General features: G+C 56.3%; 1 protein-coding gene across 8 annotated transcripts in view; it reads left to right on the top strand.

Moving 5' to 3' along the window:
• Positions 1-19,471, top strand: part of nsd1b (nuclear receptor binding SET domain protein 1b) — a 31,421-nt gene extending 11,950 nt beyond the window's left edge. For 5 of the 8 annotated variants that reach the window (XM_069195294.1, XM_069195295.1, XM_069195293.1 and 2 more), the window contains exons 4-23: positions 786-958; positions 2,656-4,630; positions 5,002-5,123; positions 6,293-6,605; positions 7,381-7,502; positions 9,000-9,071; positions 9,274-9,334; positions 9,583-9,752; positions 10,610-10,747; positions 11,001-11,421; positions 11,844-12,023; positions 12,540-12,696; positions 13,197-13,402; positions 13,485-13,597; positions 13,720-13,989; positions 14,542-14,658; positions 15,453-15,594; positions 16,099-16,205; positions 16,892-17,093; positions 17,355-19,471. In XM_069195294.1, coding sequence (XP_069051395.1) covers positions 786-958; positions 2,656-4,630; positions 5,002-5,123; positions 6,293-6,605; positions 7,381-7,502; positions 9,000-9,071; positions 9,274-9,334; positions 9,583-9,752; positions 10,610-10,747; positions 11,001-11,421; positions 11,844-12,023; positions 12,540-12,696; positions 13,197-13,402; positions 13,485-13,597; positions 13,720-13,989; positions 14,542-14,658; positions 15,453-15,594; positions 16,099-16,205; positions 16,892-17,093; positions 17,355-17,842 — 5,549 coding nt within the window. In that variant the 3' untranslated portion in view covers positions 17,843-19,471. The remainder of the gene's footprint in view (positions 1-785; positions 959-2,655; positions 4,631-5,001; positions 5,124-6,292; positions 6,606-7,380; positions 7,503-8,999; positions 9,072-9,273; positions 9,335-9,582; positions 9,753-10,609; positions 10,748-11,000; positions 11,422-11,843; positions 12,024-12,539; positions 12,697-13,196; positions 13,403-13,484; positions 13,598-13,719; positions 13,990-14,541; positions 14,659-15,452; positions 15,595-16,098; positions 16,206-16,891; positions 17,094-17,354) is intronic. The other 3 variants (XR_011190919.1, XM_069195298.1, XM_069195297.1) reach the window with 3 other exon arrangements.
• The last annotated feature ends 1,194 nt before the right edge of the window (positions 19,472-20,665 follow it).

Genomic DNA, 20,665 nt, shown 5'->3' with positions numbered 1-20,665 from the left:
CTGTACCTGGAGATATTGGTTCTATTGATCCCTGCCTTGCGCCTGTTGCTCCGGCTCCCCTGCAGCCCTGACCTGGAACAAGCAGTTAGCAAGTGGATGGATAAATGAAGGGTTTTACTAATGCTAATGCTGATATAAATTGATTTAGCAATCCTGGAATAGGCCGTTATAATAGACTGTTATAAAAGGATCTGTTCCATAAGGACAGAATTATATTAAATCTACAAATTAAGTTTGGGTTATTGTGCAAGTATTTTATTTGGGCAATTTGGCGACGTGCAGAAGAAGTAGGTTTTTGAGATCTAAGCCTCGGTTTTAATCTTGTGATGTTCTTTGGCAGCGATATTATACATATTATACTATATCTCTGCTGGTGACTCACCGTTAACGTCTGCAAAGACACAAACAGAATGAAGCAAACAATGCCGTGCCTTCAGTTTTCTTTTACGGAGGAAATGGAAAACACTTGTAAGGAAAAGAAAAAGAAAAGAAAGCCTTCGCCCTGCTCTGACCTCGCGTGCGTGATGTAGATGTATCGGGACGCTCCAGCCTGCAGTTCCCCGCTCCTGACCGAGCGATCCCACGCAGCCCTGCGGCCTGTTCGCGCCGGCTCCCTCCCTCCTGGCCTTGCGCCGGGGGCCAGAGGGGTTCATCAGCAGGGAGCTGCCCGGCCCTGCCGCTCGGTGTCTTCCTGTGTCTAGCGGTGCGCACGCTGAGAGGGTGGACAGGTCAGGGCCCGGTGCCGTGGCGCGCCCTGACCCCCCCCCCCGCCCCGATTCCCGCAGAGCCCAGCCGCCGGCCCTGCCGCCAGTACTTCGTGCGGACGTTCGGGGGGATCCTGGACGAGGCCTGGGTGGCCGGGAAGGCCACGGTGCCCTTCAGAGGAGGCCACCAGTTCGAGTCGCTCCCCGTGCTGCGCAGGAGGGGCAGGCAGAAGGACGAGAACTACCGCTACACGGTAACGATCAGGGGGCCGCCGGCGGGGCGGGGTGGGCCGGGGCGCGTGCCTCCCCCCGACTTGTGCAGTCTTTGGGGTGTCGAGCTCCCGAGCAGTGCAAGAGTGGATCAAGAGTAACCCTGTGTGGCAGCATTGCTGTTTGACTGTTTGCCCTTGAAGCTCAGTGCTGGTGCTGGTGCTGGTGCTGGGCTGGTGCTGGGCTGGTGCTGGTGCTGGGCTGGTGCTGGGCTGGTGCTGGGCTGGTGCTGGCGCTGGCCTGGTGCTGGTGCTGGTGCTGGTGCTGGTGCTGGTGCTGGGCTGGTGCTGGGCTGGTGCTGGGCTGGCCTGGTGCTGGTGCTGGTGCTGGTGCTGGTGCTGGTGCTGGGCTGGTGCTGGTGCTGGTGCTGGTGCTGGCCTGGTGCTGGCCTGGTGCTGGTGCTGGTGCTGGTGCTGGCCTGGTGCTGGTGCTGGGCTGGCGCTCGCGCTGATGCTGGCGCTGCTTGAAGGAGGCCCCGGCTGTCACACAGCAGTCCAGTCCAGGTGTTCGCCTGTCGTTTCTCATTTCTTCCCTCCCCTCCTGGAAGCTTTCCTAGCTGTGAGTCTTGGCAGCAGCAGCTTTATCGTTGCTGTCAAAATGGTTATTGCTGCCGCAGCGGATGGGGGAAGGATCCTGGCCCGTCCCGCGCGCTGACCCAGCGGCGATGATTTGTGATCTCTTAGGGGGCAGGGAATCAAATTGCTTGCAGTTTAAGTTTGTTTAATAGTGATATTTATCTTTTGGGAGCAGTTACTGGAAACCGAACCACTCTGCTTTTATCCTTGAAAAGGTCCTTGATGCTCTGCAGAAGAGCTCACTTCAGGTTTGCCTTCAGCAGTGGGAACATGCTGAAGTGGTTGCTGCAACTTTATAACTTTTCTAATAATGCGGATGGAGATCGCACACTAGTGTATTGAGAGCCTTGCGTGCGCCGTCTTGGTCTGCTGTAGAAATGAAGAAATGATCTGTAGTTAATTTAGTAAGTGACACCTGCTAGAATTGTGCGCGGGTTTCAGCATGGGACAGACGAGGTTTTTGCAGTCCTCTCCTAAATCTGGACTAAAGCCCTTTGTTGTCAGTTATCTTGAGATTATTGTACAGCAGCAACTTCAGTTAAGCAAAATGTTCTCTAGTTGTATGTGAGTGTTAAATTCTCAGCCTTTTAATATGACATGGTGGTATTCCTTTGGGAGACGAACTGCTAGATCTTATTGTTGAACCCCAAGTTGTACTTTTTTATAGCTTACAAAATGTTTTCAATTCGGGAGCGGGTGAAGGTTTATTCCACGCTGAAAGGAAAAGAAAAGAGACGCAACGCTCAAGCCTGAAGAAGGCTCCATAGCCGGAATGTTGTCTCTTTTCCTTTCAGCGTGGGATAAACCTTTGTCTGCTCCTTTGCAGCCAGTGGCTGTTGACACGGCTCCCTACTTGAACTTCTTCAATGTTTTCAGCCTGGCCCCTTCCCTTATTTTCTCTCTCTAGTGCGAGTTTCCTCCTCCTCCTCCTTCTCCTCTCGTGTTCTGTGGGCTTTAGTAGAATCGTGTCAGAATATTCCAGTCCCCTCGTTTTAAATATTAAACCAAACCCCCCTGTCCTGAAAAGCCCGCGCCTGGGAGGTGCGATAAGTCCCCTGGGGTGGCCAATGGACAAGCTGACCTGCGCTGTTGCCTCTGTTGTCTAGATCCCCGCGCGCTTCATGGCGGTGTGGAAGGCCAGCCTGGCGGAGGCTGAAGCAGCCCTTCCCGAGCCCGTGAGAAACGCCCTCCCTCCGGCCCCGCCCGGCCCGCCGGCCTCTCCGAGCGCCTCGCCCCCGCCCCCGCCCTGCGCCCCCCGCGGCGGCAAAGCTGAGCCCCCCAGGAAGCCCAGCCGGAAGAAGGAGCCCGCGGCGAAGAAGCCGCGCGTGGGGAAGAAGGCGGGGGACTCGGCCAGGGCGTCCAGGCGAGACGGGCCGGCCGCCCCGACGGAGGAGGCCCTCGCCGGTCAGAGAGAGGGCGGGCCGGGCCCCCTGGAGAGCCCGTATTCCGACATCGACACCGTCCCCCGGATCCTGTGTCCCAAAGCGGCCGGCCGCCCCCCGGGCCGGGACTCGCTCCAGCCGGCCTCGGGGAGGGGCGCCGCGCGCCGGAGGCCAAAGGGCGCCTGGTGCTGCCGGGCGGGCCGGGGCTCGGCCGGGGAGGCCCACAGCACGGACTCCGACTCCGAGGACAGCCCGGCGGAGGAGGCGGCGCCGGGCGGCGGGCCGCGGACGCCCGAGGCCCTGCCTGCCAGCAGCCGCCTCATGACGCGCGCCCTGAAGGCCATGGAGCGGGCCTGCTGCCAGGACCGGCTCCTCGTGTGCCGTGCCTCCTCTCCCCCCTTCCCGAACGGGCTGGCCGACGAGGCCCCCTCCCTCTCCCCCGGAGGCCGCGCGCCCGCGGCGGAGTCTACCGACGGGCCCCGGGGCCACACGGCTCCCGGCCCGGCCCCGCGGCGCACGAGCCTGCCGGCCGGGAAGAACCGCGTCCCGAACGGGCCGGCGGTGAAGCCCGAGGCAGGGGACTGCGTGGCGTCCAGGGAGCCCCCGGGCCCGAGCGCGGCCGGTTCGGCCTCGGAAGGCCGTGCGGCGGCGGGAGCCGCGGCGGTCAAGCGGGAGAGCTGCCCGTCGGACGCCTCGTCCTGCTCCTCCCCCTCGTCGTCGCTCCTGTCCGTGGAGTTTGAGAACGCCGGGCCCCGGCCAGTCCGGCCCGAGCTGAAAGAGATATCCTTCAAGTCCCTGGTGAGCGAAGATGGCGGGTCTGGAAAGCCCACTACCTTTCGCCCGGACGCGAACTACAAGTTCAGCACGTTCCTGATGCTGCTGAAGGACATGCACGACAGCCGGGCGAGAGACGGCACCCCGCTCGTCATCAGCCCCAGCACTACACACCCTTCCGCTGCTCCCGTTAAAGCCAAGCCCGTGCAGATCCCTCTGGACGCCAAGACCCACGGCAGGCCGGACACGGGGGCGGGCAGGACCGCCAAGGCCCGAAACAGGGCCAGGCCGAAGCCCGCGCAGAGGAAGGACGGCCACAAAACCGAAGGAGGGGCGAGGAGCTTCGGGCAGCCGAGAGGCGAACCGGCCGCCAGCCCGCTGGCCGGGAAGCCGCCCGGGGGCAGCAAGCGGTGTAAGAAGAGCCGCCCGCCGGCCGGCAGGAGGAGGAGCGCGGGAAACGTGCCTTTCGAGCTGGCGGAGCACGCCTACGGGAAGGACTGCGGCCGCGTGCTGGCCGACGGCGACCCGCTGGGCTCCCCTCTCCCGGGAGCCGGTTCCGCCGCCCCGGCTCCGCACGGGCCCCCCCAGAGCTACAGCCAGAGCACCCTGACCCGGGTGGCTCCGAAGAAGCGCTGGCAGTTCGAGCAGGGCGCCAGGAAGGCGGGCCGGGCGGAGGGGCACTGCGGAGGAGGGGGAGGAGGCGGGAGCGATCGGCTCCACCCGGCGCCCGGGATAGAGGAGGAAGGGGGTCCGATTAAGGTGCCTTCAGAGCTGAGTGAGGGCTGCAGGGGGGGTCCGGGCCAGCCGCCGGACCCGCCCAGGCCCAGCCAACCAAAGAAAGGAGGGGACAGGCCGGCAGGCACTCACACACACACTAAAACTGCGCCCCTCAGCGCTAGCGAGGAGAAAGAGGTCTCGGTGCCAGGTAAGGGAGAGAAACCCGATCCTTTCCAAGATGCAGGCTTGAGGTGTGCTCAGCGGCAGCCTACGACCGCTCAGCCAGATCAGACTCGGTGCCTGTTCCTGCGTCGGTAGCCGAAATGTCTCTTTTGCCCTCGGCAGCTTTTTTGCTGGCAGTAACGGCGTATGAGCAGGTTGTCTGGTGTGTCTTTTTATGAAGGTGCAACTTGTTTCGCTTGATTGCAAAATAATTAAAAAAAAACGTTACACTGGGAAAATCCCAGTAGTCGACGAATAGTCGATTGGTTGCAGCTTCTTTAAAAAATCGTAATCCGGACTTTGATGGTGCACTGCTGGCCTGTAAATGCTGTCTCCAACCTGACTTGTGATTCACAGCACATTCAGAAAGCAAACGCCTTAGGAAACCCAGCAAGAGACTCTTGGAGTGGACGGAGGAATACGATCAAATCTTTGCATCGAAGAAGAAGCCGAAGAAAAGCCCAGAGCCCAGTGGAAAGGTAGCAGTTTTTTACCTTAACTTGTCCGTTGACCACACAGTTTAAAAGTGATTTTTAATCTTCCGTATTGAAGCTAATTGCCCCATGAACCTGTTTGTTTTTTTATATTGTATTCATACTTTAGTTCCATTTAGTTCATGACATCTAAACACGAATTGCCCTAAATGGCTTAGATGTATATAGCGTTATTTTTCGGTTGATCATGTAAAAACCAGTCTTTTTATAACCGCTGAACTGTTTTTGCCCAGAGCTCTAGAGTCTTAAAAACAGGATGTTAAAGGTGTTGCTTTTCTGTTCACGTTTTCAGAATTTGGTGTTCTGGTGCCCGTTTTTTTCAGGAGTCATAACGTGAATGTGAGCAGTAGCCATTCCAGTCTGTCTCTAAGTGAGCCCGTTAACATTAAATAACATTTCACTCTGACACTGACAACTGTGCAGCTCGGAGCAAGAAGTGACATTTAGAGAAAGCTGACCGCGTTTTCTCTTACTAATCTGAAGCCGTGTTCCCAGCCCTGGTCCCAGGAGACCTGCTGCGTCTTCTGGGTTTTGGTCCAGCTAAGTTCTTAACAGCAGGCGAAATGGTTTCATTTCCTATATTGGGTGGGTGTTTTTTTCGTTTTCTTTCAGGTCTTAAAAAAAACTCTACGGGGGTTGTAATATTAGTCCCCCTGTGCCAGTTCCAGTTTCGGAACTCAGGTGTGCGAGCTCTTATGAATTGAAGGAGGAAACAAAGTGGTGGGGACTGCTTTTCCCATTAATCTACCAACCCGTTTGTCATACAGTGAGCTTTCTGTTCAGGAATGGACAGATTATTGGGGAGGGGAGGTTGACTGAATGAATTTTTTTTGTACGCTGATGTTGTTGGACGAGCTAAAGCTAAAGTATTTTGGGACTGAGAGCCGGGAAGTCTGAACTAGCAAGCAGATCAATTCCATCAGTCGATTAGCAGACGGATTAAGGGCTCAGCAGGAGAGCAGCCCAAGGAGGGACAACGATCCCCTAGGACCAGGGTTGGAGAATCCCTGCTTTAGTGCAAACAAGTGAAGAAAGTAAGACTGGGTTATTTAACATGTGGTCATGAGGTCAGTCCAAGACCCTTAATTGCAGTGCCTTGAATTAGAATCCTTTCAGGATTCTCTGGATGAGCCCATTATAACCTTGCTCTCTAGGTTCCTGAGAAGAGAGCGCAGGACGACCTGGTCCAGCCGCTGCCTCAGATGCTGACTCCGCCCCCTGAGGAGCAACTGAAGGCCCTCTTAGGGCAGGCCCCGCCTGTGGCAGAGCAGACCCCGCCCCCTGACGTCCCGGCCCCTCCCCCAGACACGCTAACCCCGCCCCCGGAAGCTCCATCCCCTTCGGAGGAGATGTCCCCTCAGAGCTGTGACATGGACCTTTCGAAACCCCTGACCCGCCCCCACTCGCCGGACCCGCCCACCGGCAGCCCTGCTCCCACACGGCCGCCTCAGCCGTCAGCAGAATCAGGTACGAGACCATATAGAGGGCCAGAGGCACACCGCTGCCCCACACAAGGGCTGGTTCTGTCAGGTCTGTCTTTTTCCAAAAGCATTGAGAATTTATTTGAATTCTGTAAAATTTTGTGTTACCTTATGTTTTTGACAGCTGTTGAGGTCATGGGTTCAAAGTCCTTTATGTGGCTACAGTGTTTGCTTTTTGGAAAAATGGTAAATTACAGATTGCACAAGAACACTTCATAGATCTGAACAAATATCAGTCGTTACATTTGTGGCTAATTTAATTTGGAGACTTTCTGATGATGGGAAGATGTCTCTTAGTCTTTCGGGACTGATCAGATTGGCGTGTATTTTCAAGTGAGTTGAAAAGGGTTCTCTTAAACTGTGGTATATCCGCATGAAGTGCTTCTCTGATGTTTCAGTTGTATAGCCTACGAGAGTGTCAGCTTCATTGAAACCAAATCAGATTAGTCTTTTAGGCTTACGTGTTATTTAATGACAGTCAGCACCTGTAAATGAAGATACGTTTGTCCATTAAAATTGTTTAGTACGGATACAAATTGAACAGCATTTAGACTTTTCTTGTTACAATTGGCAAAAAATGTTTTTAAAGCCGTTAGTGATATTCCAAAACTATACCACATAAAACAAAAGCATTTGTTTTACAGCGCTAATGAGAAAACTCATATAATCACTGAGTTTTAGGATGTTCTTTGCACTTTTTTATTTTGAGGGGGAAGGAAGAAAGAATCCTGGTTTTATTGCGCCGTTTTTCCCCTGTTTAGTCTCCCCAGATGGGAAGAGGCTCCGCAAGCCCACCAAAAAGATCCTGGAGAGCTCCATGGAATCGGAGCCCATCTCCATCCCAAAGAAGAAGATCCGAGAAGAATCCCGCAGTTTCCAGAAGGTACCTTTCGTTTTTAACCCCACTCGTCCGTCGCGCGCGGATTTGTCGTCAGGGCTGGCCCAGCCGCATGCGAGCGAGCGGTTCTGCCCAGTCCGCGAAGGCCGGCGTGCAGGACAGTCGCTTGCCTGAGCGCAGGCGCCGAGCCCAGCCCGGCACCTGTCTCCTACAGAGCCCTGCTGAGGCTAGGGAGGGTTAGGTGCTCAGGTCCCCCTTGTCTCCTGGAGAGACAGCGCCCCCTGTGGCCGCCCGGGTGCCTGCAGGCTTTCGGTGCTCTCCTCCAGTCAGCGCTGAGCCTCCAGCCTGGGCCTGCACAGCTCGTGACATCGCCGTGTTCAGAGATGAACGACCCTGAGGGATGGGCAGCTGTGGGCCGAGACACAGAAAATACAACATTTTGTAAATAATGTGAACATGCTGGCTCTGCCCAAACAGTGCATTGTTGCTCATTGGAAAGCCAGTATCCTGGACCTTTTCCAGAGGCGTTTATTAAGTGTGACGGTTGGGGGCTGGGGGAACCCTGGGCCAGAGGCCACCCAAGCAGCACTGTTCTCCCGGGTGAACGCGAGAGCTGATGGGGTACATATTCTTCAGGCGTGACAAACCCAAACCGCGCACATCAAGACCGCGTAAGCCCAGGAACACCGCATCTGTAGAAATGTCGTTTCTCCGGGAGTTGGTTAGAAACGGATATCGCGCGGTACAGAGTGACGCACCGCCCCGTTCCGAATGCGAATCCGATGTCGGTCCAGAGTGACACGGGGATGACCTGCAGGTGCACCCTGGGGGCTTGTGAACGCTCACCTGTGAGTGGCGAGGCCTTAGAGAATGGTCTCGGTGTGATCAGACTGGCAGCCTGCACACCTCCCAGGTTTGTGCTACCGAAAGACAGGCCTCTGTGGTGTCTCTTGTTCTTTTCCTTTTCAAGAGTAAAGAGTGTTGGGCACATGTCTTTCGTGTTTTTATTTTTGCTTCTCAAAGCTTTTGGCTACAGTGCAAAGTCTTGCTCTATTGCTGTCTTTCCTCCTCACAGCAATGCAGAACAGTGTTGGCGTCAACACAGGTGTATATATTGTAGGTTTGTCCGCTCGTATATCTCAGCCCTTTCTATAATTAGAGATGGAGCAGAATTAGAGACTGAGGTGCTTCAGTTGTTTCAGCGTTTCGACCAGCTGGGGTTAACCGAACGAAACCATGTGCACTCAGTGTTTCTGTTTTCCCTGAGCTCACGCGTGAGATGTGCACCTCGAAATGTTCGTAGTTTCGTTCACGAAGTAATGGAGCAAATTTTGATTTTGGAGCAAAAGGCTTTGAAAGTCGCCCTTGCGTTGAGGTGCATGAATGAGCCCAGACGCCGAAATAAGGGCAGGCCTCAGGCCGCTGTCCTCCTGAGGCCGAGCGCTCAAAGAAAATGCAAGCATTCTGCTGACTGATTGTGGGTGTTTTATTTTCTTTTTGTTTTTGTTTTTCCCCCTCTTCTACTGTCCCGTTGGTGGTCAGGAGTGTAGAGAACAAGGTAGTGTGGCTGAGGAGGAGGCGGAGGGACAGGACTCTCAGGAAGTACTGGAAGAGGTGAGGGTGGGAGGTTAAATACCTGTACACAGCTCTCCGGGAGAGAGCCAGACCCCAGGGTGGAAGGTCTCTCCGCTGTGCAGAAGCGACCGCAATGCCTCTGTCTCTGTGCTGTTGCAAGCGGACTTTTCCCTGGGGCTTGAGGTGCACATTAGTAAGTGAGCTCCTTTGCCCTGCCAACGTTAAAGCTCCTGTTTCGTAGGTGAAGACTGTGAAGAAGAAAGTGCCTGAGCCCAGTCCGTCCTACCATGGTGCTCCGGCAGGTGAGTCCAGGTGCCTTTCTCTTTCGGGCCCCTCCCGGCATGCACGGCGCTGGCCGCGAGGGCGTGTGGACTGCGGCGTCCTGGGCTGCAGAGCTCGGCCGCGAAGAGACGCTGGCCAGGGTTGCTCGAGTGGCGGTGCACAGCGCACCTCTCGGTTTCTTGCGAGGAGGCCGGGATCACGCCAGGGGAGTCGGGGGGTGGGGCGTGCCGAGCTGGTCGGTGACGTGAGCTGTCCTGCCCGTCCGCAGCGCCCGCGCAGAGCCCCGACAGGCCGAGGAGCAGGCCCCAGAAGGCATCCTCTCCTCCAGCGCACAAGGCCAGCCCTGGTGCCCGGACCCCCGAGTCGGGAGAGGGGCTGGAGGAGACCCCCGACGCCTCTGTGGACCCCGAGCTGCTCACGGACTGCGAGGCGACGCAGGTGAGTCCAGAATCCCTCTTTTCCACTGAGCCCTCGGCACGCCGCCAAGATGTTTTTCCCTTTTCGTTTCGCAACGCCTGTGTCCTTATTTTCCACGGTGGTCTGGCACGAGGTGTCCAGTTAATGCTTTGTGATCGGGATCCTCCTTTTTCTCTCTTTCCCCTCTGTCCGATTCGCTGGTGCTCCCCTCATCTCTTTTAAAATCCCGTTCATAGGTTCATTTTTAAATGACGGCAAAAGAAAAATTGTAAGTAAAGGTACTTCAGTCCCCATCTGGGATTTACATTTTGGGAACCTCTCGGCATCGGATAGGGCTATTTTATACATTTATGAGCTTCTTAAACAAAGGGAAGGTGAATGGAAATGCTTTATGCTGTGACTTGTAGAACAGGAAACGTCAATGGCAAAGATGTGACATGCCACTGAAAGGCACGAAGTTTCCAGGTTAAGGCTTGCAGGTGGTGTAACTGCAGCACACCTGACTCTGCTCCCTGCTAAGGACTGCTGTTGCCATCGCTTTCCCATGCAACCACCTGTGACTGTTCTCCCATATTTACATACCTTTGCACAAACCACATCATGTCCCTGTCTGATGTCATACAGCTGAGGGAGGCTGTCCCCCAGCTCCTACATGGCGCATTCAACATATTGTTCTCAGGCGCCCCAGTGCTTCGCTGTACTGATGCTCTGCCTCGGCGTTGGCAAGGGATTCATTGTTCGGTACTGATGGCGGAGTTTTTGAGAGCGAGAGAGAGAGTGCAGCGATCGCTGCGTGTGGCAGGAGCAGTGCGAGCGCCCCCGCCGGCCCAGCTCTGGGAGCTGGCTGACCTGCGGGGTCTTCCTCCCTGTGTCCTCAGAGCTCCATGTCCGGCCTGGAGGACGGGCAGCCGGCGGGGAGGGAGGAGGCCGGGCAGGGCGAGGCGGGGCTGTCCGCCAGCAGGAAGCTGACCGGGGAGAAGGGCGGCGCTGCCTCGTTGAAGGAGAACGTCTGCCAGGTGAGAGGACTTCTCCGTCCACCTCGTCCCCGTGGCCGACGCCGTGCTGCTCTTCGAAGCTGTCGCTCGCACCCGGAACCAGAGAACCGCGACTGGCTCCCCGAGCTCTCGGGAGTTCGAGACCCCCACCTCCCCGGGTTGGAGAGGGGTTGGTCACGGGGAAACGGGGGTGGGGGGACCCTTCCGGGGGCGCCGCGGGGGCCGTGGGGAGGTGCGAGACAGGAAGGTCAGGGCTGTGCGTCTGCCTCCGCAGGTGTGCGAGAAGACCGGGGAGCTGCTGCTGTGCGAGGGCCAGTGTTGTGGGGCGTTCCACCTGCAGTGCATCGGCCTGGCCGAGACGCCCCAGGGCAGGTTCATCTGCAACGAGTGCACCACCGGTCAGTCCGCCCCCCGCCCCGTCGTCGTGATGGCCGACGCCGCCGCCGCCCGTGCAGGCGGGGCCCGTCCCGTAACGCGCTGCCGTCCCCTTGCAGGGATCCACACCTGCTTCGTCTGCAAGAAGCCGGGCCCCGACGTGAAGCGCTGCCTGATCCCCGTCTGCGGCAAGTTCTACCACGGCGAGTGCGTCGCCCGGCACACGCCCACCGCGCCCCAGAGCCGCGGCTTCCGCTGCTCCCTGCACGTCTGCCTGTCCTGCTTCATCGCCAACCCCGCCAACCCCTCCGTCTCCAAAGGTGGGTGGCGCCCCAGGGGCCGATCGGGGGTGGGGGGTTTCTGCAGTGGAAGATCAGGGGCTCGTCAGGCTGCCCGAGGTCAGGAAGCGATTCGTTGTCCCCAGAAAGGGCCTCCCTGTGGTCTCAGGGGTGTGTGCCGGATTTGTCTGAGCGAAAATCGCCCCAGGGAGCTCGTCAGCTCTGAGCAGGGCAGGGACTACCTTCTCGCTAGAGTGAAAGGCGTCAGCAGAGTGTTTGTAGGATACACGATGTGATACTTGTGTATTTAATGTGAGCTCAGCAGAAAGCAATGTGTAGTTGTTGTATGTGGTTTCCCTATGAAGCGTTCTACACGGGCGTTGTGTATGAATAAATTAGGGCGGTATCCTGGAGCGTGACGTGCGAGTAAGACTCTCTTCCCGTGTCCTCCTTCCTGGCTGCAGGCCGGCTGACCCGCTGCGTGCGCTGCCCGGTGGCCTACCACGCCAACGACTTCTGCATGGCCGCCGGCAGCGTCATCCTGGCCAACAACAGCTTCCTGTGCCCCAACCACTTTGCCCCTCGCAAGGGCTGCCGCAACCACGAGCACGTCAACGTCAGCTGGTGCTTCGTCTGCTCCGAAGGTCAGCCCCCCCCCCCCCTGCAGGTTCTGCTTCGGCACCCAGAACACGGGATAGAATAGGTCTTCATCACACGGGCAGGAAAGTGTCTCGGAAAGATCCGGCCGCCGTGGATGTGATTGGTTTGGGATCTCACCTCATAGGTCTTTTGTGGAGCCTTATGTTGTGTAGAAAGAAACACTCCCACAATTCGGAGAGAATCGTCTGTAGCACCAGTAAGCAAGGATATCCTCTCTAATATTTTACTGTGCCTTTCGTTTTTTCTTGTGCTGAAGTGTTCCTCCTGGTGTGTTACTGGGTTTCGCCACCCAAGCCCGGTGTCTTCACCTTACAGCTCGTAGGCCGTGGAGCACGTGAAGGGAAGAGCCTGCAGTTTGCCGGCTGTTTTTTGGTGGACGTGCAGACTTTGCGCCTCCTGCACTCGGCTCTTTGTGGTTCCTGATGGAAAAGCCAGAAAGTTGGCAGGAGGTGCCTATGATGCCTAAGCAGAGCTTCCTCTCTCTCCCTCCCTCCCTGCAGGGGGCAGTCTCCTCTGCTGCGAGTCGTGTCCTGCTGCCTTCCACCGCGAGTGTCTGAACATCGACATGCCCGAGGGCAGCTGGTTCTGCAATGACTGCCGGGCCGGGAAGAAGCCCCACTACAAGGAGGTGGTGTGGGTCAAAGTGGGCCGATACAGGTCAGGCAACGGAGTGCAGGTGTTGGTGAATGTAGGGCAGGCGTGCTCGGATCTGGGCCTCTACACAAGAACATAAGATCGTGTGCAAATGTGAAGAGGTCATTCAGCCCCTACGTACAGCTCCCTTGGTTTTCTAATTGATCTGAGAGCTAATCCAGCCGTTCCTTGAAAAAAGACAGGGTATCGCCTTTAGCCCCATGGCTGGGTATCTTGCTCATCTGGGTCATACTGGGTTGAACGCAACGTCTGTTTTTGTTCTAATATGATCACACACATAATTAAAATTAACCAAAAAGGTCATTGCCATCTCATCATTCCAAATACTTGGTCAAGTTGCTAATTCCTCACTGTAGAGAGTTGTCAGCACTACCTGTCCTCAGCCGTGAGCTGGGGCTGTTGGAGCTGTAGGACTGCTGGGACTTTTCGTCTTTGGTTTTCACCGCAGACATCCCTGCCATCTCCTGATGATCTGTTTTGTTTTTTTTTTGTTTTTTTTTTAGGTGGTGGCCTGCAGAAGTGAGTCACCCTAAAAACATTCCCGCCAACATCCTGCGCATGCGGCACGACATCGGAGAGTTTCCTGTGCACTTTTTTGGCTCCAACGACTATCTGTGGACCTACCAGGCCCGTGTCTTCCCCTATATGGAAGGAGATGCCAGCAGCAAGGACAAGATGGGAAAGGGGGTGGACCCCATTTACAAAAAAGGTACCAGCCTGGTCTGTTAGGTGTGGACTACAATTCCCAGCATCCCTTGCGGGTGGGTGTTACAGTTTATCCCTCCCTACAGCTCTGCAGGAGGCTGCACAGAGGTTCCAGGAGCTCCAGGCGGAGAAGGAGATGAGGCAGCTACAGGAAGACAGGAGAAATGACAAAAAACCCCCTCCCTACAGACACATCAAGGTATGCGCCCAGAAGAGTACGCCGACAGCCTTTTAAAGTCCGCGAGGGGAGCTCCACGGCCCCCGTGATACTGGTGCAGATCAGCTGACGTGCTCGCCTGTGCGCTGTGCGTGGCGCTGCAGGTGAACCGGCCCGTGGGGAAGGTGCAGATCATCACGGCGGACCTGTCCGAGATCCCGCGCTGCAACTGCAAGGCGAGCGACGAGAACCCCTGCGGCCTGGACTCGGAGTGCATCAACCGCATGCTGATGTACGAGTGCCACCCGCAGGTGTGCCCGGCGGGGGGCCGGTGCCAGAACCAGTGCTTCACCAAGCGCCAGTACACCCAGGTGGAGATCTTCCGGACCCTGGGCAGGGGCTGGGGGCTGCGCTGCACCTCCGACATCAAGAAGGTACGGCTCACGGCGGGGGGGGGCGGGGGTGGTCCTGCTCGCCCGGGGTCGTTGGGGGTGAAGAGCGGAAGAAGACGCCGACGTAGTTTTAGAAAAGGGGGCACCGTCAGTGAGGGGCGCTGCAGAGACGTGGGAGTCGGGCGTGCAGACCTCTTCTTAACTTCTGTTTACTTTTAACTTTTTCCGAGTAGAATTAAGATGTTGATGTCTAATATCTGTTAACCGATTCTCAGAAATGCGTTGACGGCCTCTTGTGCCACCTTGGCCAGCTCCAGATGAAGTCCAGCTAATTCAGCACAGGTTGCTTAGAGGGTGTGGCGAGAGGGGGGGGGGGGTGGTTTAACTCCACAGCTCTGTCGGCCTGTGTGGTTCACGCTGCCCTTGATTAGTAGAAGAATTAGCTGCCCTTCATTAAGGAGGAGAGCTCCCAGCGTGCACTGCAGCCCAGGTGAGGGGGGGGCGGCCCGGAGTCTTTGCTCGTGGGGACCACGCTGACCGCTCTCTCTGCACTCGCTGAGCGGCGCCGCGTGCGCGTGCTGTTGTCGTGTGCAGGGGGAGTTCGTGAACGAGTACGTGGGCGAGGTGATCGACGAAGAGGAGTGTCGAGCTCGGATCAGGCACGCGCAGGAGAACGACATCTTCAACTTCTACATGCTGACGCTGGACAAGGTGAGGGGCCCGGGGTGATGAGGACGTTCCTCCGGCTGACGGCGGTCAGGGCTGGTGGGGGTCAGCCCTGCCCGACTTGCCTTCCTTTTCGGGTCCACAGTGGTTGAGAAAATCCGTCTGACTTCGCGCTGGAAGGTCGTGCCTGCTTGTGTGTTTGTCTGGAAGTGAACTTTGAACAAAAGGAGTACTGGATATCTAGGTGGTAGCTTGCTGTGTCTGAAATGCTTTCCACTGGATCCTCTGACTTAGTGTAACATTACGTTCGTGAGCTCACTCTGAAGTCAATAATGGAGTCAGTTTTTAATAAGGGGGAATACGGCCCTGTCTTTTCCTAAGTACAGACTAAATCGGGGGTGCTGGGAGGTGACACAAGCCTGCTGTTTAACAGAAATTCAGAGAACAGGCCAGGTTTGCCTTTGGTGACATACATGTTACAGTAAAGCTGCAGAACTGGGTCCGGAACCGGTGGTGGGCCCAGTGTGACTATTTCACAGGTCCTGTGTGGGCCCTGATGCACTCCAAGCAGTTCAGCAGGTTCTGGACACCAGGGGGAGCCATTTCTCCTTGCCGCCTCTCTGCCGAATCCTCTGTAGTGAAACACTGACGAGAAGCAGTGAGCAGGATGGGCGGCGCCAGTGTCCTGCCGCATGAGAGAGAGAGAGAGAGAGAGAGAACGGGCCTTTCGGAGCTCTCAGTAAAACTCCCGGGCCCTGAATGGACCAGCAGATGCAGTGGCCCTAGCTAGCGCAGAGAAGGAATTTAAACGAAGACCGTCTCGCTCTGACCATTGTCAGGATCGGATCATTGACGCCGGGCCCAAGGGGAACCAAGCCCGGTTCATGAACCACAGCTGCCAGCCCAACTGCGAGACCCAGAAGTGGACGGTGAACGGGGACACGCGGGTGGGGCTCTTTGCCCTGGTGGACATCGCCGCGGGTGAGTTTGGCCGCGGCCCTTGCAGACCCAGTGACGCCCCAGTCAGTCCCCGTGGTGTGCAGTGTGCAGTGTGCAGTGTGCAGTGTGCAGTGTGCAGTGTGCAGTGTGCAGTGTGCAGTGTGCAGTGTGCAGTGTGCAGCCACACAGAAGCAAAATAAAGCAGTGCCGGTTATACTGTGTAACGCAGCTGTGAGCTGCCCTCAGTTTGCTCTCCTCAGCAGGAAACCACTTTTCCTCACCATGTCTGTAAACCTTCAGCTACAGCAGTAAAGATGCTTACAGGACGGGATCAGCCATCGGCACAGATGAGTAGGCTCTGCAGCCTTGTCTCTCTGTAGGTGTGTCCAAACAGTTCAGTCTACACTTTCCTTCAAATCCTGCTTTGAGGCTTTGGGCAGCTGCGTGTTGTCTTACACCGTCTTTGACGTGCAGCAGCAGGAGACCCCATGTTTCCCCTCGGTGATCCCCGATTCCAACCACCTCTCTCGGTTTCCCCCCCGGCAGGCACAGAGCTCACCTTCAACTACAACCTGGAGTGTCTGGGCAACGGGAAGACGGTGTGCAAATGTGGAGCTTCGAACTGCAGTGGGTTCCTGGGAGTCAGGCCGAAGGTGAGCAGGAGATGCCGGGGTACCCGGGCAGTCAGAATTCCCTGGAATACAGAGTCTTTTCCCCCTGGCCAAGCCATGTGCTAATTAAGGAGAACAGGCAGTTTTAGAGTGAGGTGGTGTTATTAAGGAACTGCACAGTGAGAGCTGTGTATTACACAATTGAGCATGGAACCACGGGCTCGTAACCGTAACACAGTACAGAGCAGAGCTGAGCTGTATCTTACGGTGCTGTCCCAGCCCTGTCCGACCTGCAGGGTGCCTGCAATGGCTTGCCTGCTTGGTGCACAGCTGCACTGAGCTGTTCTGTGCTCAAGAGGCGTCTTTGGCAGGAGATGATGTCCTGTCTCTCTCTGGTTCAGTTTTCACAAGCCTGCTGGCTTTGAAAGCACCCCTTATTACTGTGAGCTGGTGGGGGGGACCCTACGCCTTGAGGTTGACAGGTTGACAAATTGTTACCACTGTTCCCATCCCAGAAGCACTTGGGCTACGTGTGTCCTGCTGTTTTTCCATCCTTCCCAAGGGAAGAAGCTGTATGGGTCAGCTTCATTTCTTTCATATAGCGCCTTTCATCCCCCAAGAACCCCAAAGGCTTGACACGGTAGTGTAGCGGGTCGGGGGCCGCAGGAGAGAGTAACCACCCTGCCCCCCCGCCTCCCTCACGCGCCCCGCTCGCCGTGTGCCCCCAGAACCAGCCCCCCTCGGAGGAGAAGGGCCGCCGGCTGAAGAGGAAGCTGCCGGCGCGGCGCAAGGGCAGGTCGGAGGTGACCAAGGAGCGCGAGGACGAGTGCTTCAGCTGCGGGGACGGCGGCCAGATCGTGTCCTGCAAGAAGCCGGGCTGCCCCAAGGTCTACCACGCCGACTGCCTCAACCTCACCAAGAGGCCCGCAGGTAACGCGCCCGTCAGACCTGCCGAGATGAGCACCAGTCGCCGGGCTGGTCCTCCGCTCTGTTTCTGTCGAAGGGGTGGAGGAGAGGGGGTGGCGTCCAGCTGAAGGGGTGGAGGAGAGGGGGCGCTGTCAGCTGAAGGGGTGGAGGAGAGGGGGCGCATGCTGCAGGGCTCCGGGGAGAGGAGAGTTGTGGGAGCTCTCGCTCTGCGGTCAGGGTTGTGTCTGGGTGCGCAGACGAGAGCCGGGTGTCTGTGTGTTGCAGGTCGCTGGGAGTGCCCCTGGCACCAGTGTGACGTGTGTGGGAAGGAGGCTGCGTCGTTCTGCGAGATGTGCCCCAGCTCCTTCTGCAAGCAGCACCGCGAGGGCATGCTCTTCATCTCCAAGCTGGACGGCCGGCTGTCCTGCAGCGAGCACGACCCCTGCGGCCCCGACCCGCTGGAGCCCGGGGAGATCCGCGAGTATGTCCCGGACGCGGCGGCGGCCGCGCGGCGCAGGGACAGGGACCTGATGCAGGCGGCGGCGGGCCAGGTGCCGGGCGCTGTCGCCGCCGCCCGCCCTTTCCCCAACGGCCAGCCCGCCGCCCCCTCGCCCCCCTCCCCAGCCGGCCACAAGCCCCCCACGACTGACACCGCCCCCAGCACCCCTCGTACCCCCGGCTCCCCCAGCTCCTCCGGCTCACCCAGCAGCCCCGGCTCCCCCAGCTCCCCCGCGGAGGACGGGCGAGGTGAGGTCGGAGGGCAGGACAAGTGACTCCTCTTGCCCTCGCGCCCGTCGGCTCGGCACGGGAGAGTCCGAAATCTTTGAGTTGGGCACAGGGAGCCCTTGACCACACCGCGTGGGGAGAAGGCAGCGCCCCTGTTTTTCCGTTTCGTTCCGCATGCTTCATCTGAAGGGTCCCCGTGGGGCCCGGTGCGCGGCCCCCGTTTTGCGCAGGCCTGAGCGCGGGACCCTGGGGAGGTCGGCTTCATCCCCGTCTCTTCACCCTTCATTTCCACAGAAACGCATTTCAGGGTTTTCTTTCGCTAGGCGTTGATCAAGACCTTTCTTTCAGCGTGGACCCTGGGAATAAGCCCTAGCGGAAGGAAACAAGTAAAAGCCCAGAATCTTATCTCTGTGTCCCCGATTGAGAATTGGTGATATGAGGTCTGAATTGGCAGAGAACACGCGGAATACTTTTTAAAAATGATGGAAAAGAACATTTTTTAAAAAAGGAAGAGGATCTAAGAAATGCCAGGCTTCAGTAAAAAAGAATTTTGTGTACGTGGTTTCCCTGCTGCCCAGATATTTATCTAATAATCCAGAGATTAATCTGCATCCTTTTTCCTGACTTTCCTTGACTTCTTTTGCTAATTTATCAAGACTGAAATTGAATTGGCCGATGCGGATCGGTGCATTTAAAAAAAAAAAAAGAAAAACAAACGGTCCCGTTCAGAATTCGGCCCTCCGAGATTGTGAACGACGCAGCCCTTTGCAATAATTCTGCCAGCGCCTCCGGAGTTCCTCGCGTTGGTCTGAGAGACGGAGCATGGCGGGGAGGGGCATGACTTCGCTAACCTGCGCCGCTAGCCCACAGGAGGTCCCCCTGTACCAGACTCGTTCTGCTGGACTTTCCCCACCCGTTTTATTTCATCTTCCAGAGGGCTCGCGCTGTTGTGCGTCACGAGCCTGGCTGGGTACTGACAGCGGACCCGGCTGTGGTGGCGGTGGGTACTGATGAACAGAACCCCCTGTGCTATGAGTTTGTGTCCACTTTCCTCAGCACGGGAATTTCAGGACATTCCGTGATCTACAAGGTTCTCCAACAACGCGTAGTGCTTAGCGAGAGAGAGGGCGGGCACTGACTTTTTCTTTTATTTTATCCGCTCACTTTCTAGGTCACTTTTGGGTATGTAATGCATTTTAGATCTTGTTTTATTATAAAAGGACAAAAAATAACCTCATACAGTTTTAATTTGAATTTTGTTTTATATGGCACTACCACTTGCTGTGTGATGGACTGGGTCTCCAGAAATTATGCTTGTCGTGTGTCCAGTTACCAGCTTCACAATAGGCTGTTGTAGAAAAAAGAGCTCTTGAAAAACACAGAACTAATCTGTAGATCATTCATGGAACAGACTACATGTACAGTTTTTTACCATTGGATACAGAAGTAGTTTATCGTTGTTGTTTTTTTCCTGTAGGGGCAGAAGCATCCATATTGTTTTCTCATGGAAGTCTCCACGGTTCCCAGAGTCTATTCTTTGGTCTCAAGTTACACAGAAGCCCATCAGCTACAGGGAGAGGGGTCGGGGTCATTCTATGAGCAGTTTAGCCAGAATTCCTCTCGCAGGAAAGCTGAATGTGAAAGTGCCAGTATGCTCAATAAATGTGTTTTTGTTATGCCGTGTAACGTCTGTAGTAAATATGCAGTGTGTATAATATTCTAGGATGTATTGAAGAGGCGGTGCTGTTGACACTTGTAACGCACAAAAAACGTGACCTTCAGGCGTGACGGCAGCCGCCCCCTTCTCCTCTCCAGGTGCCGTCCGTCTTTACGAGCGCAGGCGTCGGCACGCTGCCCGAAACCGAAGACTCGGATATTTTTTTGGTAGTCGAACACCCACCCAACAAATCGGAATCTCTGTACCGATCCCACCCCCACCTTCCTGGGCGGCCCCCAGCTTGTCCCGCGGTTTTGTGTCATCGTGTGGATCCCGCGCATCGGTGCCTGGCTCGTTTGCTTTGGCCTGTTCCAGGGCTGCAGCCCCGCCAGTGCAGTTGCTGGATAACTGGGCAATACTGTGGAGGTGAAGCAAGAGGAAGCCTTTTGCAATCCAGGAGGGGTTGTGAGCGTCCGTCTCTTTCATAGACGCTGAAGGATGAGCTCCCTCTTTTTTGCGGGCCCGCGGTCCTGTACGAGCCGAAGACCTGTGAGCGAACTCGATCCCCGCGACCACCAGTGCGAACAGGAAGGGACGCAGCCCGTCTGCCTCCCTTTTATTTTCTAGGTTGATACTGGTGCCAGTGTGAGTATTAACCCCAGATACCTGAAGTGAGTTCTTGAACTTGTGCATTGAAGACTGAAGACACAAGTCTTGTCTTGACACAAATGGTTGTGGGGGTCTTAAGTTATGCTGTTGAAGCCGATACCCTGGTTTGCTTCAAGAAATGGCTGGATGGGATCAATTAGCTCCTAGCAGCTAAATGGACTTGATGGCCCAAAGGCCTCCTCTCGTTCTGTACCCTTTCGTAAGTTAAGGGGGTCTCCAAGCCTGTTCCTGGAGGGCAGCCTGCCTCACCAGTTATTTAAATATGAGGATCCCTTACTTAACGTTTCTATAAAGGGAAAGGGTCGAAGGCTGTTCTGATTATTTGATCTGAATGATCTTGAGTCTTTAAAAATTGATTATTTCAATAAAACGTGCATGACGGGGGCCCTCCGGGACCAGGGCTGGAGACCACCGGAGTGAAAGTGTGTTCAGTAGACAGACAGGAGGTATTGCACAAGCAGTGATGGATTTTTCTGATAGTTCTGATTAAAGGTACAGGGTGCTAATCGTAGGCAGCTGCAGCTACACAATCTCAGTATTAACC

The sequence above is a fragment of the Lepisosteus oculatus genome, chromosome 11, assembly GCF_040954835.1.
Source record: "Lepisosteus oculatus isolate fLepOcu1 chromosome 11, fLepOcu1.hap2, whole genome shotgun sequence".
NCBI classification, from domain to species: Eukaryota; Metazoa; Chordata; class Actinopteri; order Semionotiformes; family Lepisosteidae; genus Lepisosteus; species Lepisosteus oculatus.
Note: the sequence above shows the minus strand (reverse complement) of the source record. Positions and strands in the feature narration are given on the sequence as shown.